At 48.1% G+C, this 19,048-nt stretch overlaps 1 protein-coding gene across 4 annotated transcripts in view; it reads right to left on the minus strand.

The window, feature by feature from the left end:
* The window catches only part of INSR (insulin receptor), a 129,468-nt gene extending 111,597 nt beyond the window's left edge, over positions 1–17,871 (minus strand). For 3 of the 4 annotated variants that reach the window (XM_033400932.2, XM_033400931.2, XM_004277284.3), the window contains exons 1-2: positions 17,304–17,871; positions 15–566 (exon numbers count right to left, since the gene is read on the minus strand). In XM_033400932.2, the coding sequence (XP_033256823.1) occupies positions 15–566; positions 17,304–17,403 (652 nt within the window). In that variant the 5' untranslated portion in view covers positions 17,404–17,871. The remainder of the gene's footprint in view (positions 1–14; positions 567–17,303) is intronic. The other variant, XM_004277285.2, reaches the window with a different exon arrangement.
* Positions 17,872–19,048: the final 1,177 nt, after the last annotated feature.

Raw genomic sequence — 19,048 nt, forward strand, 5'->3', positions numbered from 1 at the left:
AAACCTCAACGTACCTTTCTGGCAGTGGCTGTGCGTCCAACACCGCTCCACAAATTGCCCGTTGATGACGGTGGCAGGGCAGTTGGTCTTGCCCTTCGCAGCGCCTGGACAAATGTCCCCACACTCCTCATTGTCGTCTTTGTTCAGCACGATGTAATTATCCTCCACGGAATCCAGGATGCGAGACCAGTCGATAGTGGCCAGGTAGCAGAGTTCATTGTTCTTCTCGATGCGAACGGAGCCCCGGGTAATGTTCATCAAGTTGTAGAGGCCAAGCTCCTTCAGGTGAACCATCTCGAAGATGACCAGCGCGTAGTTAAAGAAGAGGCGGGAGCCCCGGATGACCGTGAGGTTGGGGAACAGGTCCTTCAGGCTCTCCAGCCCATAGACCCGGAAGAGCAGCAAGTAATCAGTGATCATGATGAGCTTGGGGAAACTGAGGTCTCGGAAGTCCTCAGGTCTCGTTTTGAACATCAATAGGATCTGCAAATGTCCTTCGATGACCGAGCAGTTGGCCAGCTCGTGCAGCCGGGTGAGGTTATTCCGGATATCCATGCCGGGGCACACTAGAAGCGCAAACAAGCAGAGAGCAAGACAGGTGAACAAACACCCCACGGATGGTTTATAAGAATTAGTGGCAGGGCCAGCCACATGGGCATGTGACCTGGGTCCCACGCCCGCTCAGAAGGGCCCTGCTTACTGCTCTTCCGTCTTGAAATCCTTAATTATTTCTGAGTGAGGGGTCCCAAGGTTTCATTCTGAACTGCACCCTGTAAATTCTACAGTTCAGTGGCTTTCTCTGTAAGGTGTCTGTGCCTAAGTAATTACTCCTGAAAGGCAAATCATCATCATCATAATTCCTTTGGCAGTACCCATTAGAAGCCTTAAAAGCATCGCATCAAATATGATGCAATGAAGACATTGGGATTACAGGGGATTGAGTAATGCAGCAGGTGTGGAAGGGAAAAGGGGAGCCGTCCCCAGTGAGTTGGTGTGGAAGATCTTCAGGAAATGGATTTATGGGGATAAAGGTGCCCACATCAGAAATGGGGCAAGGAGGGCTTCCCTGGTGGCGCAGTGGTTGAGAGTCCGCCTGCCGATGCAGGGGACACGGGTTCGTGCCCCAGTGCGGGAAGATCCCACATGCCGCGGAGCGGCTGGGCCCGTGAGCCATGGCCGCTGAGCCTGCGCGTCCGGAGCCTGTGCTCCACAGCGGGAGAGGCCACAACAGTGAGAGGCCCGCGTACCGCAAAAAAAAAAAAAAAAAAACAGAAATGGGGCAAGGAGCTGACTTTGTTTTGTCAATTCTCCCACTTTCCTAACACTCCTTCCCAACCCGCCCTCCTGGCAGGCAGCCAAGGTCTAATTACCTTTTACCTGGGTGTGGCAAGGGCTTCCCAGAGACTCTGATCTCCCCTGCACAAACACCCTGCACACCCATTCTCCTGCAGGTGGTCCCTCCCTTGCTCGGACACCCTCTATGTCTCCCCATGACCCTGCACTTTCCTCTCGCGGCCCTCAAGGTTCTGCCCCACCACCCCCTGCACCATGTGAAACAGGCCTGCCCACTACTCTCCAATTCCAAGGGGGCCTTCCCAAGCCTTCCCTATAACATGACCTATGAAGAGGAATAAGTGAAATAATGCAGGCACCCAAGCAGTGGCTGGCACACAGTATGTGCTCAATTAATGTCAGCTATTTTGTTGCTGTTCATTTCTCCCAAACATATCACGGTGTCACCTCTAGGCTCCGTGCCTTCATTCCCCTAGACCACGGTGGGAAAATATTTTCTATAAGGGCTCAGATAGTGAATACGTTCAGCTTTGCAGTCAGTCTCTGTTTAGACTACTCCACTCCGCCATTATAGCTCAAAAGCAGCCAGAGACAGTGAGTGGATATGGCTGTATTCCAATAAAACTTTATTATAAAAGCAGGCTGTGGGTTGGTGTTTCCCCCTGGGGTGGTAGTTTGGTGACCCTTGCCTCAGTCCAAAAAAGTCCAACAGAACTTCTGCAATGATAGAGATGTTCTATATACGCACTGGCCATTATGGAAGCCACCAGCCATTTGTGGCTGTCTAGCCCTTGAAATGCGACTGATATAAGACTGAGGAACTGAATATTTGATTTTACTTTAGATAGTGTAAACAGAAATAGACACATGTAGCTAGTGGTTACTGGACTAAACAGGGTAGCCCTAGCCCCTCTGACTGTCAAAGTCCTTTATACCTTAGCTCCCTATTTTGAAATCCAGCTCATCATCCTTCAAGATCCAGTTCAAATGTCACCTCCTCCAGGAAGCCTTCTCTGATTTCCTTTCCTCCATATACTTATTTGGATCTTTCCCTCCTCCTGTGTTCCTTATATTGGAGTTAACATTCAGTAGAATTGAATTCTTCAGACAGCCTCTCCTTGCCAAAACGCAAACACACACACATACACTCACTCACTCAGAAATTGGGAGGCAGCTTCAAGGGGACCAGGATGGCAGTTCCAGCCCCACACACTCATGCCACCCAAGGCTGAGGCTCCCAGCTTCAGTCACATCAACGGCATCTACATACAGAGGTCTGGACAGGTACCACGCCACTGACACCTCCCAACAAGCTTCATCCGCACCCCACAGAAGGGAAAACTGGATCTCTAGGAGGCAAAACCAATCAGTCAAGGACAGATGACCCACCAGTAACATTCAGGGTTGCCAGATTTAGCAAATAAAAATGCAGGACGCCCAGTTAACTATGAATTTCAGATGAGCAGCAAGTACCTTTTAGGATAAGTATATCCCATGCAATGTTTGAGACATACTTATCCTTAAAAATTACTCATCGTTTATGTTAAATTCAAATTTAACTTGGTGTCCTGTATTATATCTGTCAGTATACAGCTTAGATTCAGCCACAGGTCTGGGCTTCTCAAGCCTGAGCCTCACACTCTATGTTTTACACACACACGCACACGAAATTGTGAAATCGATACAGGTACAAAGAACACCAGCCCACCATCCTCCCCAAGTTGTGTCAGAACCAAAATCAGATACGAATATGCATTCAAAGATTAGCCAGCTGTTGGACATCCAGGAGATGTAAATCCAAACCACAATGATACCACTTCACTCCTACCAGGATGGCTAAAATTAAAAAGACAGACAATAACAAGTGTTGACGAGGATGTGGAGAAATCAGAACCCTCCTACATTACTGGTGGGAATGGAAAACGGTACAGCTGCTGTTGTGGAAAATAGACTAGCAGTCCCTCCAAAGGTTAAGCAAAGAGTTACCATATAACCCAGCAACTTCACTCCCAGGTAGATACCCAAGAGGAATGAAAACATAGGTCCACACAGAAATGTGTGTACAAATGCCCAGAGCATCATTATTCATGATAGCCAAAAAGTGGAAACAAGCCAAATGTCCATGAACTGACAAATGAATAAACAGAATGTGGCATGTCCATACAAAGGAAGATAATTCAGCAATAACAGGGGAGAAGCGCTGACAGCTGCTACAACAGGGATGAACCTTGAAAACATCAGGCTCAGTGACAGAAGCCAGTCACAAAAGACCACATGTGGCATGATTCCATTTACATGAAATGTCCAGAATAGGCAAATCCCTAGAAAGTAGATTAGTGGTTTCAAGGGGCTTTGAGAGGGGAAAATGAGGAGTGACAGCTCAGGAGTATGTGATTTCTCTGGGGGGTGATGAAAATGTTCTAAAATTGATTGTAGTGATGGTGGCCCCACTCTGTGAATGTACTAAGAACCACTAAACTTAAACTTTAAATGGGTGAATTGTATGGTATTGAATTCGATCTCAGTAAAGTTGTTATTAAAAAATTAAACAACTATAACTGTAGTGGACAACAAAGAACTGCTTTTTTCTTTTAAATCTCCAAGGACTCTAACTCAACTCATTAAAGCTGTACGTGTCCCTATTAGTCTAAGACAATAGAGCAATTCACTGCGTGAACAGAAAATACCCAGAGGATGTTAGAGATGGTGCCAGCAGTAGATGTCAGACCTCGTACTGGCTTTTAATACCTCTGGGTGGGAACTGAAAGATGCTTCAGGTCCTCAGTAAGTGACACCTGGTTAATCAGCACTCTACACACAGGAAGGGAAGGACCATGAGGACCGGGGGAGGATGGGGGGTCCTGGTGACAGCTAATAACAATTCCCATGTAAAGCACTTGGCCATGTTCTGGCAGGTACGTTCTCCTGATGAATTCTCAGAATAATCCCAGAGGAGGCGGATACACGAAATGTGGTCCATGCCCATTTTTGTGATGAGCAAATCAAACTCACACAGGCTGAGTTTTAAGGGGTAATGCTAGGATTTCAACCCAGCAATTAAATGCAAAGTTTATGCCTGAACTATGTTACAGTTTCTCTGTCTTTGTTCTTTAAAAACATACCAAATTAAGAAGCAGGTGAATCTGACTTAAATAAGGAAACAATGAAATAATGTTCATGCAGTGACAACCTGGAGGAAGCTTGTTAAAGACAGTTTCTTTCGTTCACTCCTTCAGCAACTATCTGCTGAGGACCTGTTTCTGCTGTTCCAAGGACTGGAAGTGCTTCAAGGAATAGGACGAGAGGGATAGGACAATAGGATAGGGAGATACGTGTATACATATAGCTGATTCACTTTGTTATGCAGCAGAAACTAACACAACATTGTAAAGCAATTATACTCCAATAAAGATGTTTAAAAAAATAAATAAAAGGAATAAGATAGAGTCTGCCCTGGATCTCACAGACTACTAGTTGCTATTAACTACCCAAATCAACTGAAAGTATAACTGAGGAGGAGATCTCAGTTATTCAAGGACAGCTTCAGGGGCTAGAAGAGATAATGAAAATGAGCTATTTGACTAAGTCCAGGACAATCAAGGAGGGCTTCCCGGAGGAGGTAACACCAGAACTAAAACCTACACAAACAGTGCAATAAGTTCTGCCTACTTCACTGGAAGGTCAAGAGCTGTAGCCTGTCGCTGTAGGTCACAAGGGTGTGTAGGGCCTAGAGCAGCCTTATCCAATAGAAACATGATGCGAGCCACACAGAATTTAAAATTATCTCTATAAAGGTAAAAAAGAAACAGTGAAATTAAATATTCTTAATTTAACCCAATGTATCCCAAAACTTCACTTCAGCATGTAAGCAATACAAAAAAAAAAAAATCTATGGGATTTTTTTCACACTATGCCTCCCCAACGCCACATGTTTTATACACTTGCACCAGGTCTCAATTCAGATGCTACATTTTTATCAGAAATACTCAATCTGTATATGCAGATTTCACAAAATGAATCACTGAAAAGGTAGGTTCTTGGTATCCCCAAGTTGTTCCAAGCAAAAGAGTTGTTCAATAACAGAATCAAGCATTGATTTTTTTTGACATTTCAATCAACTAATGTTAAATAAGACTTTACATTCACATTTTTTACATTTAAATGAATTAAAGTTAAATAAAAGTAAAAATTTAGCTGCCCTGGCCATAATTTCAAGAGCACCATGTAGATAGTGGCCGCCATATTGGATGGCATAGCTATAGACCATTTCCATCAAAGCAGACCGTTCTGTTGGACCGTGCTGGTCTAGAAGTTCCCCCTCGGCCAGAAGAATCTAAAACTTTTCCAGAAGGAGAGAAGACTGACATGAGAGCCATCTTGGAAAGTGTCCCCTCTCCCCTGGTTTTCTCTATCATGAAAACAGCAAAGAGGTACTAAGGATCTGGGAGAGAGGTATCTAGAAGATTCTGAAACTCCTTTACAATGCTAGAGTTATACCTTCTGCTTTCAAGCCTGAATGTACTCATTCCTTAGTCTCGACGTTCTTCAAATGCTCCCTGGTGACGTATCTGGGGCCACACGTTCCTCCCTGCATTACTTCCAGTCTTAACAGGGCTTGTTCCAAAATTCAGGCATGCCAGCCAACAAGCCTTGGGTTCAGGTGTCAGGCCACCACCCATACCAGTTTCAGGGCATGCCAGAAACCCAACAGATCTGGCTTCCCATTCCAGCACGGGCACCTGTCAGCTGTATAATCCTGAGCCATAAACTCAATTTCTGTGTGCCTCAGTTTCCTCACCTGTAAATGATGACGATCGCATGACGAAAGGTATGAAGAACAGATGAGAACTGGGGTCTGGCCACGTGCATATATTAGTTCTCCACTCTAAGATGCATGGAACCAATTCCCAGATTTATTCCCTTCATAAATTAGAACTTGGGCACACCGAGGTACCAGATACCCTTAAGATTCTCCACCTGCCTGAAAGACTGGTTCTTTAAAATTGACTTCAGCCAAGAAATCCCCTGGTGGTTCAGTGGTTAAGACTCTGCGCTCCCAATGCAGGGGGCACGGGTTCAATCCTTGGTCGGGGAACTAAGATCCCACATGCCATGGGTTACAGCCAAAATTAAAAAATAAAAATTGACTTCAGCCAGAGCGTGTGAGATGGATTCTGTTGCAAATTGCTGGAAACGGAAGGGCAGTAAATATCCCGAGGGTGCAGGCAACAGGCAAACTGTCGCCCAGATAGATTTTCTAGAAGAGGAAAGAAACTGAGGCTCAGAGAGGAACATGTCCTCCTCAAGGTCACAAAGCAAGGAGGAGACAGACCTGGGATTTAAACCCAGTATATGAGTCCACTGGGGCCACCCTAACAAAGGACCACAGACCAGGTGGCTTAAACAAGATAAATTTATTTTCTCCCAATTCTGGAGGCTAGAAGTCTAAGAACAAGGTGTCAGCAGGATTGATTCCTTCTAAGGCCTCTCTCCTTGGCTTGTAGATGGCTGTCTTCTCCTTGTGTCCTCACACGGTCGTCCCTCTGTGTGTGTCTGTGTCCTAATCTCCTCTTATAAGGACATCAGTCTTATTAGAGGCCACCCTAATTATCTCATTTTTACCTTGATTACCTCTTTAAAGACCCTATCTCCAAAGATGGTCACATTCTGAGGTGTTAGGGTTAGGACTTCAACACATTAATTTGGGGGGGGGGACACAATTCAGTCCATCACATAGGTCCCCAGGGCACCAGCACCTGTGCCCTTAGCCATCACACAGAGTTCCTCAAAGTGTGTTCTGTGGACCGACAGCATCAGAATCACCTGGGACAGCAGGTGTATGTTAAAATGCAGATCCCTAGGCCCAGCTCTAGACCAAATGAATCAATATCTCTGGGAGCCAGGCCCAAGAATCTGCATTTTAAACAAGGTCCCCAAGGATATGATAGGGCCTCAAGTAGGACAGACGTACTGTCTACCCAACCTGGGCCACCTCTCCAGCAGGGGCTCTTTCCAGCTCCCATTCTTCTGCCCCACCCATTCCTCTGAGCACTTTGTCCCAGGATCAATGCCATCAGATGCCTTCTTTGGGGCTGTGGATTGTTGCTAGAGGGAACCTCATAAGCACGGTGGACTGGCCCCCACGAATTTCAAAGAAAGCTAGACCCACACCCATCTAGTCTACCTGAGTTCCTAGATGCTGTGTTTCAGAGCCACTTCTGACCTCAGTTCTTGTCTTGGTCAGCTTGGGCTCCAATAACCAGATGCCATAGACGGGTGGGGTTAAACAACAGACATTTATTTCTCACAGCTCTGAGGCTGGAAGTCCAAGATCAAGGTAGCTAGCTAGCATGGTCAATTTCTGGTGAGAGCTCTCTTCCTGGCTTGCAGACGGCCGACTTCTCACTGTGTCCTCACGTAGTCTTTCCTTGGTGAATGCGTGCAGAAAGGGAGAGATCTTTCTCTGTCTCCTTCTTCTTTTAAGGTCACCAGTCCTATCAGTTTAGGGCCGTCCTCTTATGGCCTCGTTTAACCTTAATTACCTTGTAAAAGCTCTCTCTCCAAATACGGTCACGTTGGGGGTTAAGGTTGCAACCCATGAATGGGGAGGAGGGAGGTGGCCATTCAGACCATAGCAGTTCTTTTTCAGCCAAACCTTTTGCTCCTAACTTCAAGCCATCCTATCCTCTCCAGGACCTGCCCCCTCTGGGCTAGACTTTGCTTCCTGCTTTGGACAAACATGTATCAATTCCTCCTCCAACCCACACTTAGGAGTATGGTTTCATTTCCCATGCACTCAGTGTTTCACTAGAACGCACCTCCAATGTGCAGACCAATGTCTATGGGGACCCAGACAGATATACCCAGTCTGTACTGAAAGGGAAGGAGAATGGGGTGGGTGATGAAGCCAGAGAGGGGAGGAAGGAGGCCTCTGACCCGGTTCCATAAGGAGCAAGCAGGCATCCATGGGTGAAAAGGGGGAAGAAGGGTGCTTGGGCCACAGGAAGCAAATGCAAGCACATGGAAGAAGAGGGAGCCCCAAGGAACTGCAGTCATGAACCTGGCGAAGTGAGATGGCACACCACACAGCTGAGGCCAGGCTCCACTGCCAGGGGTATGGACCGAGCTGGCAGCTATAGAAGGACCAAAGCAGGAAGTAGAAAACTCTCTCTGGCAGCAGGGAAGAGAAGGTACTGGACGAGGCACTCTGGGACCACATCTACGGCATGGCCTGGGGGGCCTATTCTGGGGGTGGGTACAAGGGATTAGCATCAAGGGGACTTGGTCCCCCGGGAGGTGGAAGAGAGGGGGAAGAAGTGAGGGCCCTCTCTTAGTGAACCTGGAGAGGACCGGAGAGGACCAGTTTAGGGTGGCAAGGGCAACAGGCTCAGGTTGGGGCATGTTGAGTCCGTAGGGGCTCTGGGATGCTCCCAGATGTGGGTCCAGAGGGCACTGGGAAGATGTGGCTCTGGAGCTTGGGAAAAGGGGCGGATGCTGGCAGAAGGGATGAGAGTAGGTGATGAAACCAGGAGGAGAAAAGGATGGAAGGGGGGCGTGCCTCTGGCGAGCACAATATTTAAGGCCAGGGAACCAGAGAGGGGACCAAAGACACATAGTCGTACTGACACCAACACCTTCTACAAGCCTGTCTGAAAGCTCTGGGACATCTAGGCTAATTCCTCCAGTCAGTTCCATAGTTCTGTAATCCCAAGGACATCACACATCCAACCACAAGATGATAAGGGGCTTCCGTGACATTTCAGGAGTCCTACCTCCTCGTGTGTACAAATAAGGATGGATACTGCCCACAGAAGACACCAGAAAGAAAACCAAGAGAAGTCTTGCAAGAACAAAAAAGTAGCAGATGTCTTCGATACAATGTAACTGGATATAATTAGGAAGGAACACCTCAGTGAGAACTCACCCCTTTTCTGATCTTCTGTAAGGAAACAGGATACGTCTTTGAAAACAGATTAGCCACAAGAAATCAAGAAAGGCCATCAGAAAACAGGTGGAGCCCTGCCCTCTATCCCTTTGTGTCCAACCACTACCTTTTTCCGCACCGTTAACAAACACAGTTTTTGGAAAGTACCTATGTTTTCCACATTACCACAAAGACATAGGAGAGAAGCAAGAACCTCCTGGTAACAGGCTGCTCTTCCTGAACACAAAACAGAAGCTAACCTATAAACCTGACGGGACACCACACCCTTAAGGAACTGAAAGAAAAACTCAGATTTGACATCAAATTTTAATCCTCATCCGTCTGCCGTGAACTCCAACTGGCACTGATATCCAGTCTGCACTGGGCAACACAGAACAGCAAACCTCACTCTGCCAGAAACGAAATATGTTTCTAAACCCCTGAAAGCCACTGGGGCGCTCCCTGGCACCAGGGTTAGCAGAACACGGGAGACCCCTCCTCAAGACACAGACCAGGGGTTTCGTGCCGTCTCATGAACTTTCCGAGAGGTAACCAAGGATTTGTGCCCAGATGAAAATACAACAAAAAGGGCGGATGCATTCAAAAAGGATTCTACACGGATGCGGACAAACGCAGTTTCACAAATTTTAAACCCCAGTGATAGGAAACCACCTACAGCAGATTCTCTTTGTTTATGGAACAAAGTGTTCTCAAGAACACTCATTTGCAACTCCATCAATACCATAACCTTGTTGTATGTGCGTTTCTGTTTAAAAACACCTTATTTAATATACATTGTTGAGTCACTAAACACTATACAGTTCACGCCTGAGAAAAGCTTATCCAGCCAATGTATTTTCTCCGGCAGGTACGTCACAGCCTTCTAGTACTTGGGACCCTAGACAGCACTTCAGAACTATGCATGCAGACCATGGTAAACCACAAAATCACCAACAAAAAGCACAAGAAAGTGTGAAAAACATGGCACTAAATACATCACAAAAAAGGACATTTTGGGGGAACCTTCCTACACTGTTGGTGGGAATGTAAATTGGTGCAGCCACTATGGAAAACAGTGTGGAGGTTCCTTAAAAAACTAAAAATAGAGTTAGCATATGACCCAGCAATCCCACTCCTGGGCATATACCTGGAGAAAACTCTGATAAATGCACCCCAATGTTCATTGCAGCACTATTTACAGTAGCCAAGACATGGAAACAACCTAAATGTCCATCAACAGATGAATGGATAAAGAAGGTGTGGTGCTTATATACAATGGAATATATTACTCGGCCATAAAAAAAAGAATGAAATAATGCCATTTGCAGCAACATGGATGGACGTAGAGATTATCATACTCAGTGAAGTAAGTCAAAAACAAATATCATGGGATATCGCTTATATGTGGAATCTTAAAAAATGATACAAATGAACTTATATACAAAACAGAAACTGACTCACAGACATCAAAAACAAAGTTATGATTACCAAAGGGAAGGGGGTGGGATAAATTAAGAGTTTGGGATTAACAGATACACACTACTATATATAAAATACATAAACAACAGGGACCTACTGTATAGCTCAGGGAACTATATTCAATATCTTGCAATAATTTATAATGGGAAAGAATCTGAAAAAGAATATATACACATACGTATAACTGAATTACTTTGCTGTACACCAAAAACTAACACAAAATTGTAAACCAGCTATACTTCAATTAAAAACATTTTTTTAAAGGACATTTGTTTTCATCCTTGGGAATTTATGAATTCACAAGGGGAGAGATGCAACAGGAAGGCAAGATGTCACCTTGTTTGATCTGAGCTGGAACATGCATGTCAGATGATGCCAATTTTTTGCCACTTGGTGCATGTCCAGGAATAACCATTAAAGCGCTATTTATTTTGGAGTTACAAATAAATTTTAGTGAATAGGGGAATTCACAAATATGGAATCCAGGAATCATGAGAATCTTATGAGTACTTAGGTTTTCAATTTTAAGAAGATTGATCCAATTATAAGATACTTTAAAAAATATTTTAAGTTAATTTTTACTGGGGTAGAGTTGATTTACAGTATTGTGTTAATTTCTGCTCTACAGCAAAATGAATTGGTTATACATATACATATATCCACTCTTTTTTAGATTCTGTTCCCATACAGGTCATTACAGAGTATTGAGTAGAGTTCCCTGCGCTATACAGGAAGTTATTCTTAGCTATCCATTTTATATATAGTAGTGTGTATATGTCAATCCCAATTTATCCCTCCCCTACTTCCCCCTTGGTAACCATAAGTTTGTTTTCTGCATCTGGGACTCTATTTCTGTTTTGTAAATAGGTTCATTTGTACCATTTTTTTAGAGGTATCACCTCACACCACTTAGAATGGCCATCATCAAAAAATCTACAAACAATAAATGCTGGAGAGGGTATGGAGAAAAAGGAACCCTCCTACACTGTTGGTGGGAATGTAAATTGGTGCAGCCACTATGGAGAACAGTATGGAGGTTTCTTAGAAAACTAAAAATAGAGCTACCGTATGATCCAGTAATCCCACTCCTGGGCACATATCCAGAGAAAACCATAATTTGAAAAGATACATGTACCCCAATGTTCATTGCAACACTATTTACAATAGCCAGGACATGGAAGCAACCTAAATGTCCATCGACAGAGGAATGAATAAAGAAGATGTTGTACATATATACAATGGAATATTATTCAGCCATAAAAAAGGACAAAATAATGCCATTTGCAGCGACATGGAGGGATCTACAGATTGTCATACTTAGTGAAGTAAGTCAGAAAGAGAAAGACAAACATAAGATACTTTTTAAAGTCTAGAGAAAACTATAGGGATGGAGAAGGATCAGTGTTGCCAGGGGTTTGAGGTAGGGATGGCATAACGATAAAGGGATGGCTGGAAGGAGTCTGGGTGGTGATGGATGGGACATTTCTGTATCCCGACTGTGGGGACAGCCACACAACTCTATGCGGGGGCTAAAATGCAAAAACTGTGCACCAAAAAAAAAAGTCAGTTTTACTGTATGACCATTTTAAAAATAAAAATGTTTAAAGATACACACCGGGCTTCCCTGGTGGGCGCAGTGGTTAAGAATCCGCCTGCCAATACAGGGGACACGGGTTCGAGCCCTGGTCTGGGAAGATCCCACATCCCGCGGAGCAACTAAGCCCATGCGCCACAGCTACTGAGCCTGCGCTCTAGAGCCTGAGCGCCACAACTACTGAGGCCACGTGCCACAACTACTGAAGCTCGCGTGCCTGGAGCCCGTGTTCCACAACAAAAGAAGCCACGGCAATGAGAGGCCCGCACACTGCGACAAAGAGTAGCCCCCGCTGGCCGCAACTAGAGAAAGCCCGTGCGCAGCAACAAAGACCCAACACAGCCAAAAATAAATAAAATAAAAATAAACAAATTTATTTTTTTAAAAAGTCACACAAGAAAAAATAAACTTTAAAAAAAAAAGGAAAAAAAATTCATTGGCCAGTACTTATGTTAAAAAAAAATTTGTTTAATAAATAAATAAAGATATACACCAAACTGATAGCATGGTCATTTCCCAGGACAGAAATGCAATGGTTTTAGGGACAAAGGGGGACTCTGGTTTTTTTCCTCTCTATACTTTCATAATTTTTTTGGCAATGAGAATGCACTACCTGTTATTATTTTAATTTGAAAATCATAAATACGGCTTTTTTAAGATTTTTTTTGACGTGGACCATTTTTAAAGCCTTTACTGAACTTTTTACAATATTGCTTCTGTTTTATGTTTTGCTTTTTTGGCCGGGAGGCATGTGGGACCTTAGCTCCCCTACCAGGGATCGAACCCGCATGCCCTGCATTGGAAGGGGAAGTCTTAACCACTAGACCACCAGGGAAGTCCCATAAATATGGTTTTTAAGTTGCAAAACATAACCCAAGCCACCCCGATGTGTTCTTAATAGAAATTAACATAAGGGCGGGTCTCAAGAGAACATCTCATAGCAGATACCACTTTCTTTTGGTACTAGAGACAGGGCCAGGAGCACGGAATCCTCGTTCAATGCCAAGAAGACTGTTTAAACAAATAAATCCAAAGATCATACACACACACAAGGAGGGAACATCACTGTTATTTTCTCACCATCGGAACCCCTACATTCAGCACAGCACATGGTATAAATTTCTTTAATACAGCTTGCTCCGTAAAGGGGAAAACACAGCATCCCCGGGCGCTTCATTTAACTTGATTCATTCAAAGTTGTATCAGGGACCACACAAGCTATGAGGTATGTCATCATGATTCTCAAGGAGTTTGTTCTAAATCAGGAGTTGGCAAACTTTGGAAAGGGCCCAAGTGTAAATATTGTTGGTAGCCACGCGCTCACAGCTATTCAGCTCTGCCTGTGGAGCACAAAAGCGGCCACAGAGGGTGCATGAACGAATGGGCATGGCTGCGTGCCAGTAAAACTTTATTTACAAAAAAACTGGCGTGGGTGGGCAGGATTTGGCCCCTGTTCTAGATAAAGGCTTTGACCATATATAAATTAAAAACCGAGTGAGACAGAGAGAGTCAAGGGTAGAGAATGGCCCTCTATGAAGAAGGGTCTAATATCTTAGTCTAGGAAAGGAGCAGAGGAAAGGAAGAAAGAGGATGGGAGAAGTCAGACACAGGTGAAAGCTCACCAGGAGACGGTGCCTTCCAGTGGGAGGCAAAACCCAGAGAAGTCAGCTGGGGTGAGGCTACAATTGGGAGGTGAGGGATGACCTTCTCTCGCGCCATGGGCAAAGCAATGGAGACACAAGCCAGATGCCGTGGGCAGAGCAGTGGGTGAAAGGTGAGAGAGCGAGGGCGGTGGGGACCCATTGGAGGGGAGGCTTGGCAGGGGAAGGCGAGAGGTAAGTGGTGAGTAATTGGGCCCAGGGGAGTATTGAGCGTTTATAGGCTGAAAAGAGAAAGGCTCCTGGGTAGATGGAGATCCCTGAACAAACAGAGGGGAGAGAGCAGGGGACCCAGGTGGGTAAGTGTCCTAGAGAAGGAAAAAGTTATCTCCCCAAATGCAGTGATTCTTAGGACAGTTGGCAATGTCTGGAGACACTTTTGGTGGTCATGACTTGGAGAGGGGAATTGCTACTGGCGTCTAGAGATGAGGGATGGCGCTCAACATCTTAAGATACACAGGACAGCCCCCTGCAACCAAGAGCTCTCCAACCCCATATGTCGAGAGCAGAGTAGTCAAGAGGTTCCGCTCTAATCAAAAAAGAAAGGAAGTCAACGATGGAGTGGAGTGAGGTGGGGACCCCAGGGGGCTCACCCCAATGACCTCTATGAGTAAGTGGGGCAAGGGCGAGGGGTGGGTCACCAGGAGGGAAGCAAAGGCTGGGAAGAACCCCAGGGAGGTGACCCGGCGAGCGGAAGTTCTGCTCTAAGCGTCCCGGAGCACACAAGAGAACACACAGGAGAAACATCCGGTGGGATCTGAAAGCAGCATCTCACACCTCAACTATACAACTCACTGCCCACCCCTCCACCCCCGCCGAAACTCTGTGGGTTTTCACTGTAATTAATCCCACTTTGCCTTCATTCTCTGACTTTGCAATGCCCCGGGTCATCTCGGGCCGGAGCGGATCAACCCGAGGAGAAATGGAGGGGAAAGCCATTGCCCAGGTCAGCCAAGCCACAGACTCCATGGGGGGACGAAGTGGGACGGCACACACCATGTGACATCTCTGAGTCCTCAGTCCTTAAAAATCCCATTGATTTCCCTCTACCCCACCCTCACCCACCCCAGCCAAGATGCCATATTGGTTGCTGTTGGAGATAAGCCATCTGTAAAGTTTCACGCCCCTCCCTAAACCTCCAAAGGGCATCACATGTCATCTATTCAGTAGTATTTTGTTAACCTTTACCACGGGGGTGGGGAGGTTCAGACTCCAAAGAAGAACCTTTTATTAAGAAACCTTTTATTAACAGACTGGGGTTCTAATCACAGCTCTGCCATCTCGCCAAAGTTCCTCACCTTCCAAAAGGACAGTAAGCCTTACCTCCCAGCACCGTGGTGAGGATTAACCGAGATTACCTATGCAAAGTGTATAGAACGGCGCCCGCTGAGTGTTTGCTTATATTCTCTTTAGTTAGGAGTTATTTGGAGAATAAAGCAGCTGTGACTTGGACTCCTGGGGAGGACAGGAAGGATAGGAGTTGAATCTAGAACAAATATTTATCAAATACCTACTAGGTGCCAGGGACTGCTCTAGGCTCTGGAAATGTAGCAGTGAACGAAAGAAACGTAAACCTCTGCCCCTGTGGAAACTGTACACAAGTAAGAAGCGGAAAAATCCATCTACGGACCCCTGAAAGCCCAGGCACAAATCCACTGTTAATTACCAAAGCTACCAGGAACAGAGAAGCAAGGAAACATACAGGGGTGAGCCCACACACACATACGCAAAGCCTAACAACTGGTCTCGGACTTTTTTAACAAGACCCTAAACCACTTGCCACCCTCCTTCATGAAGCACGCACTGTATACCAGGGTGCTTGGAGACAGTGCCTAACTGGCAAAGGGGCTCAGCAAACCCGGTTTGTCAACTCCAGAGCCTGCGTGTGCTTTCTCACGCCCCTCGCTCACCGTCAGGGAGCTCAGGAACTTCAGTTTCTTCCCTCCTTGACCCCTTCCTCCTCATGACTGATCTCCTTTTATGGCGAAATCTGAAGAAGTAACCCAACAGATATTTTGAAAGCAGGGCCTGAGCCATCATGGTGGGAAACCCCAGCTACATTCTCTTAAACGATTCTTCCGTCCTCGACCTGCAGCCGGGAAGACCTGCTGTGAAGCCCAAGAAGGATGCTGGGATTTGCCCCTGGTGGCTGCCAGCACAGGGACACTCAGGAGGGAGGCTTTGGGGGCTGGAATGACCACAGGTTAGAGACCTCCCGGAGCTGACAGGTAAAAGGGCAGAGGAGGAGGGTTATTAGGGGGGACATGGGCCGTGGGCAGCAGTCCAGAGCCTTGGGCCCTGGCACCACTGGAGAGGTTCGTTTTTCCCTCTGGCACTGACTTTGGGGCAAGTGAGTTATGTGTCCTTCCTGAGCCTCAGTTTACTCCCTACGAAATGGACCAACAACGGTATCAGCCTCAAGAGGCCGCCGCAAAGGTCCAGAAAGAGGGACTTCCCTGGCGGTCCACTGGTTAAGACTACCCCTTCCAATGCAGTGGGTGAGGGTTCGATCCCTGGTCGGGGAGCTAATATCTCACATGCCTAGCGGCCAAAAAACCAAAACGTGAAACAGAAGCAACATTGTAACAAATTCAATACAGACTTCAAAATGGTGCACATCAAAAAAATCTCAAAAAAAAAAAAAAAAGGTCCAGAGAGATAAGACCGACCAGCCCGTGGCATTTGGTGACACTAACTACAATAATCATTAAAGCCGACACTACCTCTGCTACTACAACTGCGCTGTTGCCAAGGCGCTAGAGTTTGCCTCCCGATATCTGGAAACAGAACCCAAGAGTGTAAACATGGACCTGAAGTCGGGGTAGCCATGGGTCTAGATACGAGGAAGAGGGGGGTGGATTCTACAGTTCCCCGCCCCGGGCAGCGTCACCTACCAGCAGGGACCCTCGAGGGACCCCCTCCCCAGTCCGTCACCCTCGACTCTGGCTCCAAACCGTCTGTGCCCCAGGAACTTGGCTGTCCGAGAGTGTCCAATAACCCCACTTCTCAGAGGCGACTCAGGACGCGTGTCCCGTCTCCGGAGCCAGTTGGGCTCGGGGAGGTCCAGGCACGGCACAGGTCCGAGGAGCGCTCGGGGGAGGCGCCCGTGGAGGGGCGAGCACTAGGGCAAGGTTCCTCCAGCCCGGGGCCCGCACGCGGAGCGTGGAGCCGCGAGCCCAGGCGGGCAAAGGCCAAGGTCAGCGGCTTCCCGCCCCCCGCGAGGCTGGAGCTACAGTCCCGGCCACCCGCCCTCCCACGGAGGAGGGCTCTCAGTCCACAGCAGGGGTTCCATTTTGGCAAAGGGTCCCCTCCCCACCGCGCTGGTCCCCGCCCACTCCCGGACCCCCAGACTCACCCTCTCCAGGGTACAGGTGGCCCGCGGCGCCCACCAGCAGCGCGGCAACGGCCACCAGCAGTGGCACGGCCGCCGCCCCCCGCCCGCCCCCGGCGCCCATGGCTACGGGAGCGCGGGGTCCGGATGGATCAGAGCGCGCGGCGCCGGCCCGAGGGGTGCATGCTCCAAAGCAGCCGCCCGAGAGGCGCTGGGGGCCGCGCGTCCTTCTCTTCCACGCGGGCGGCCCAGGGGCCGCAGCCTCCGCCCGGGAGGGTCCTTGAAACAGCCCCAGGAGGGGCGCGCGGCCTCCGCCGCTGCAAATCCGGCAACGCGGCCCGGTGGAGGCGGCCCCGACTCCGGGCCACCGCGGCCCGGGCCCCGTCCCGCGATCTCAGGGCCCCGAGCGCGGCGCTGCGCCCCTGCCTCCTGGCTCTCGGCCCCGAGCGCTCGGGGGCTCAGATCTTCGGACGCGCGGACAAACGGACGCGCGGACAGGCGGGCGGGCACCTGGGCAGGCGGGTGGCGAGCGGGCGGCGGGAGCGAGGGCTGCTCGGCCAGTAAACAACGCGGCCCGTCAGCTGGGCCCCGTGCGGGCCGCGGGAAAAGGCGGCGCGGATCCGGATTCGGAAGGGACTCGGCGCCCGGGAGAGGCCCGAGAGGGGTAGAGGGAGGACCGACACGGGGGAGGCGCCGCCCCGCCCCACCCGCCAGCGTCCCTGTCCTGGGCCCCGCGCTGGAGGCCCCCGGCGCGCCCTAGCCGAGGGGGCGCCACAGATCCCTGCCCAGCCGGAGCGCCCCTTCCAGCCCCGTGACTCCCGTCTCAGAGCCTGGGGGCGCCCCAGATGCCCGACCCAGCGAGACGGATCCTGTGTTTAACGTTTTGCTATTTTGTTCATCATGGGACTTTGGAAAATTCATTTTGATTTTTTAAAAATATTGCATTAAAATATTGTTTATCTAGGTTACTCGGTTTTTTTGTTACTCGCTTAAATGTTGTGCTCGTCTCCCCTTCGTCCCGGTCCCGCCAGCGAGTCTGGTCCTCGCGGGCGCCCTGTCCTACCCCGAGTACTCCCCAGCCCAGCGCAGGCCCCTGGGGACAGCCACGTGCACGCGCGCCCCGTGCGCTCAATGTACTGGTGGCCCGGGCCCCTCCGCGCGGTCTGTGGTTCAAGTTGGAGAAATGACCCCTTGGAGAACGTGCAGAACCTCGCAAAAGTGCAAACCGGGCGGTGGAGATCTTGGATATGACACAAATGGACACACGCAGTTTTTCAACACTGCAGACCCAGAGTCCTCTCTCTGGATCAGCCTCACCTGTATGATGCATGTGAACAATACCTGCGGGTCAGATTTGGGGAGTTGCAGGAGAAATAAAGTATGACAAAGCACCCAGCACAACTCTTGTCTGAGGGCGTTCGTTCTTTCTCTCGTCTATTAAACAAATATTAATTTGCCAGGAGGTGGGCCCACTGTCCTTTTAACTCAAACCTATTCCTGCTTTCCTGTCCCTCCAGTGTCTGGCTTCACCTCTCTGTCCCAATGAGCCTTCCCTGACCACACTTTGCAAACGCTCCCCAGCCCTTCCTCCCTTTGTTCCCCTCCCTGTTCTTGACAGCACGCCAGTATCCCTACCTGTGTCTTCGCCCCACCCCAGAAAGGCAGAAATCTTGTCTGTCTTGTTCACAATTTTATACCCGGTGCCTGACATATCCATTGCTTAATAAATATTTGTTGAATGGAAGAATCAACATGCAGTAAGTAATGAG

This window comes from Orcinus orca, chromosome 3, assembly GCF_937001465.1.
Source record: "Orcinus orca chromosome 3, mOrcOrc1.1, whole genome shotgun sequence".
NCBI classification, from domain to species: domain Eukaryota; kingdom Metazoa; phylum Chordata; class Mammalia; order Artiodactyla; family Delphinidae; genus Orcinus; species Orcinus orca.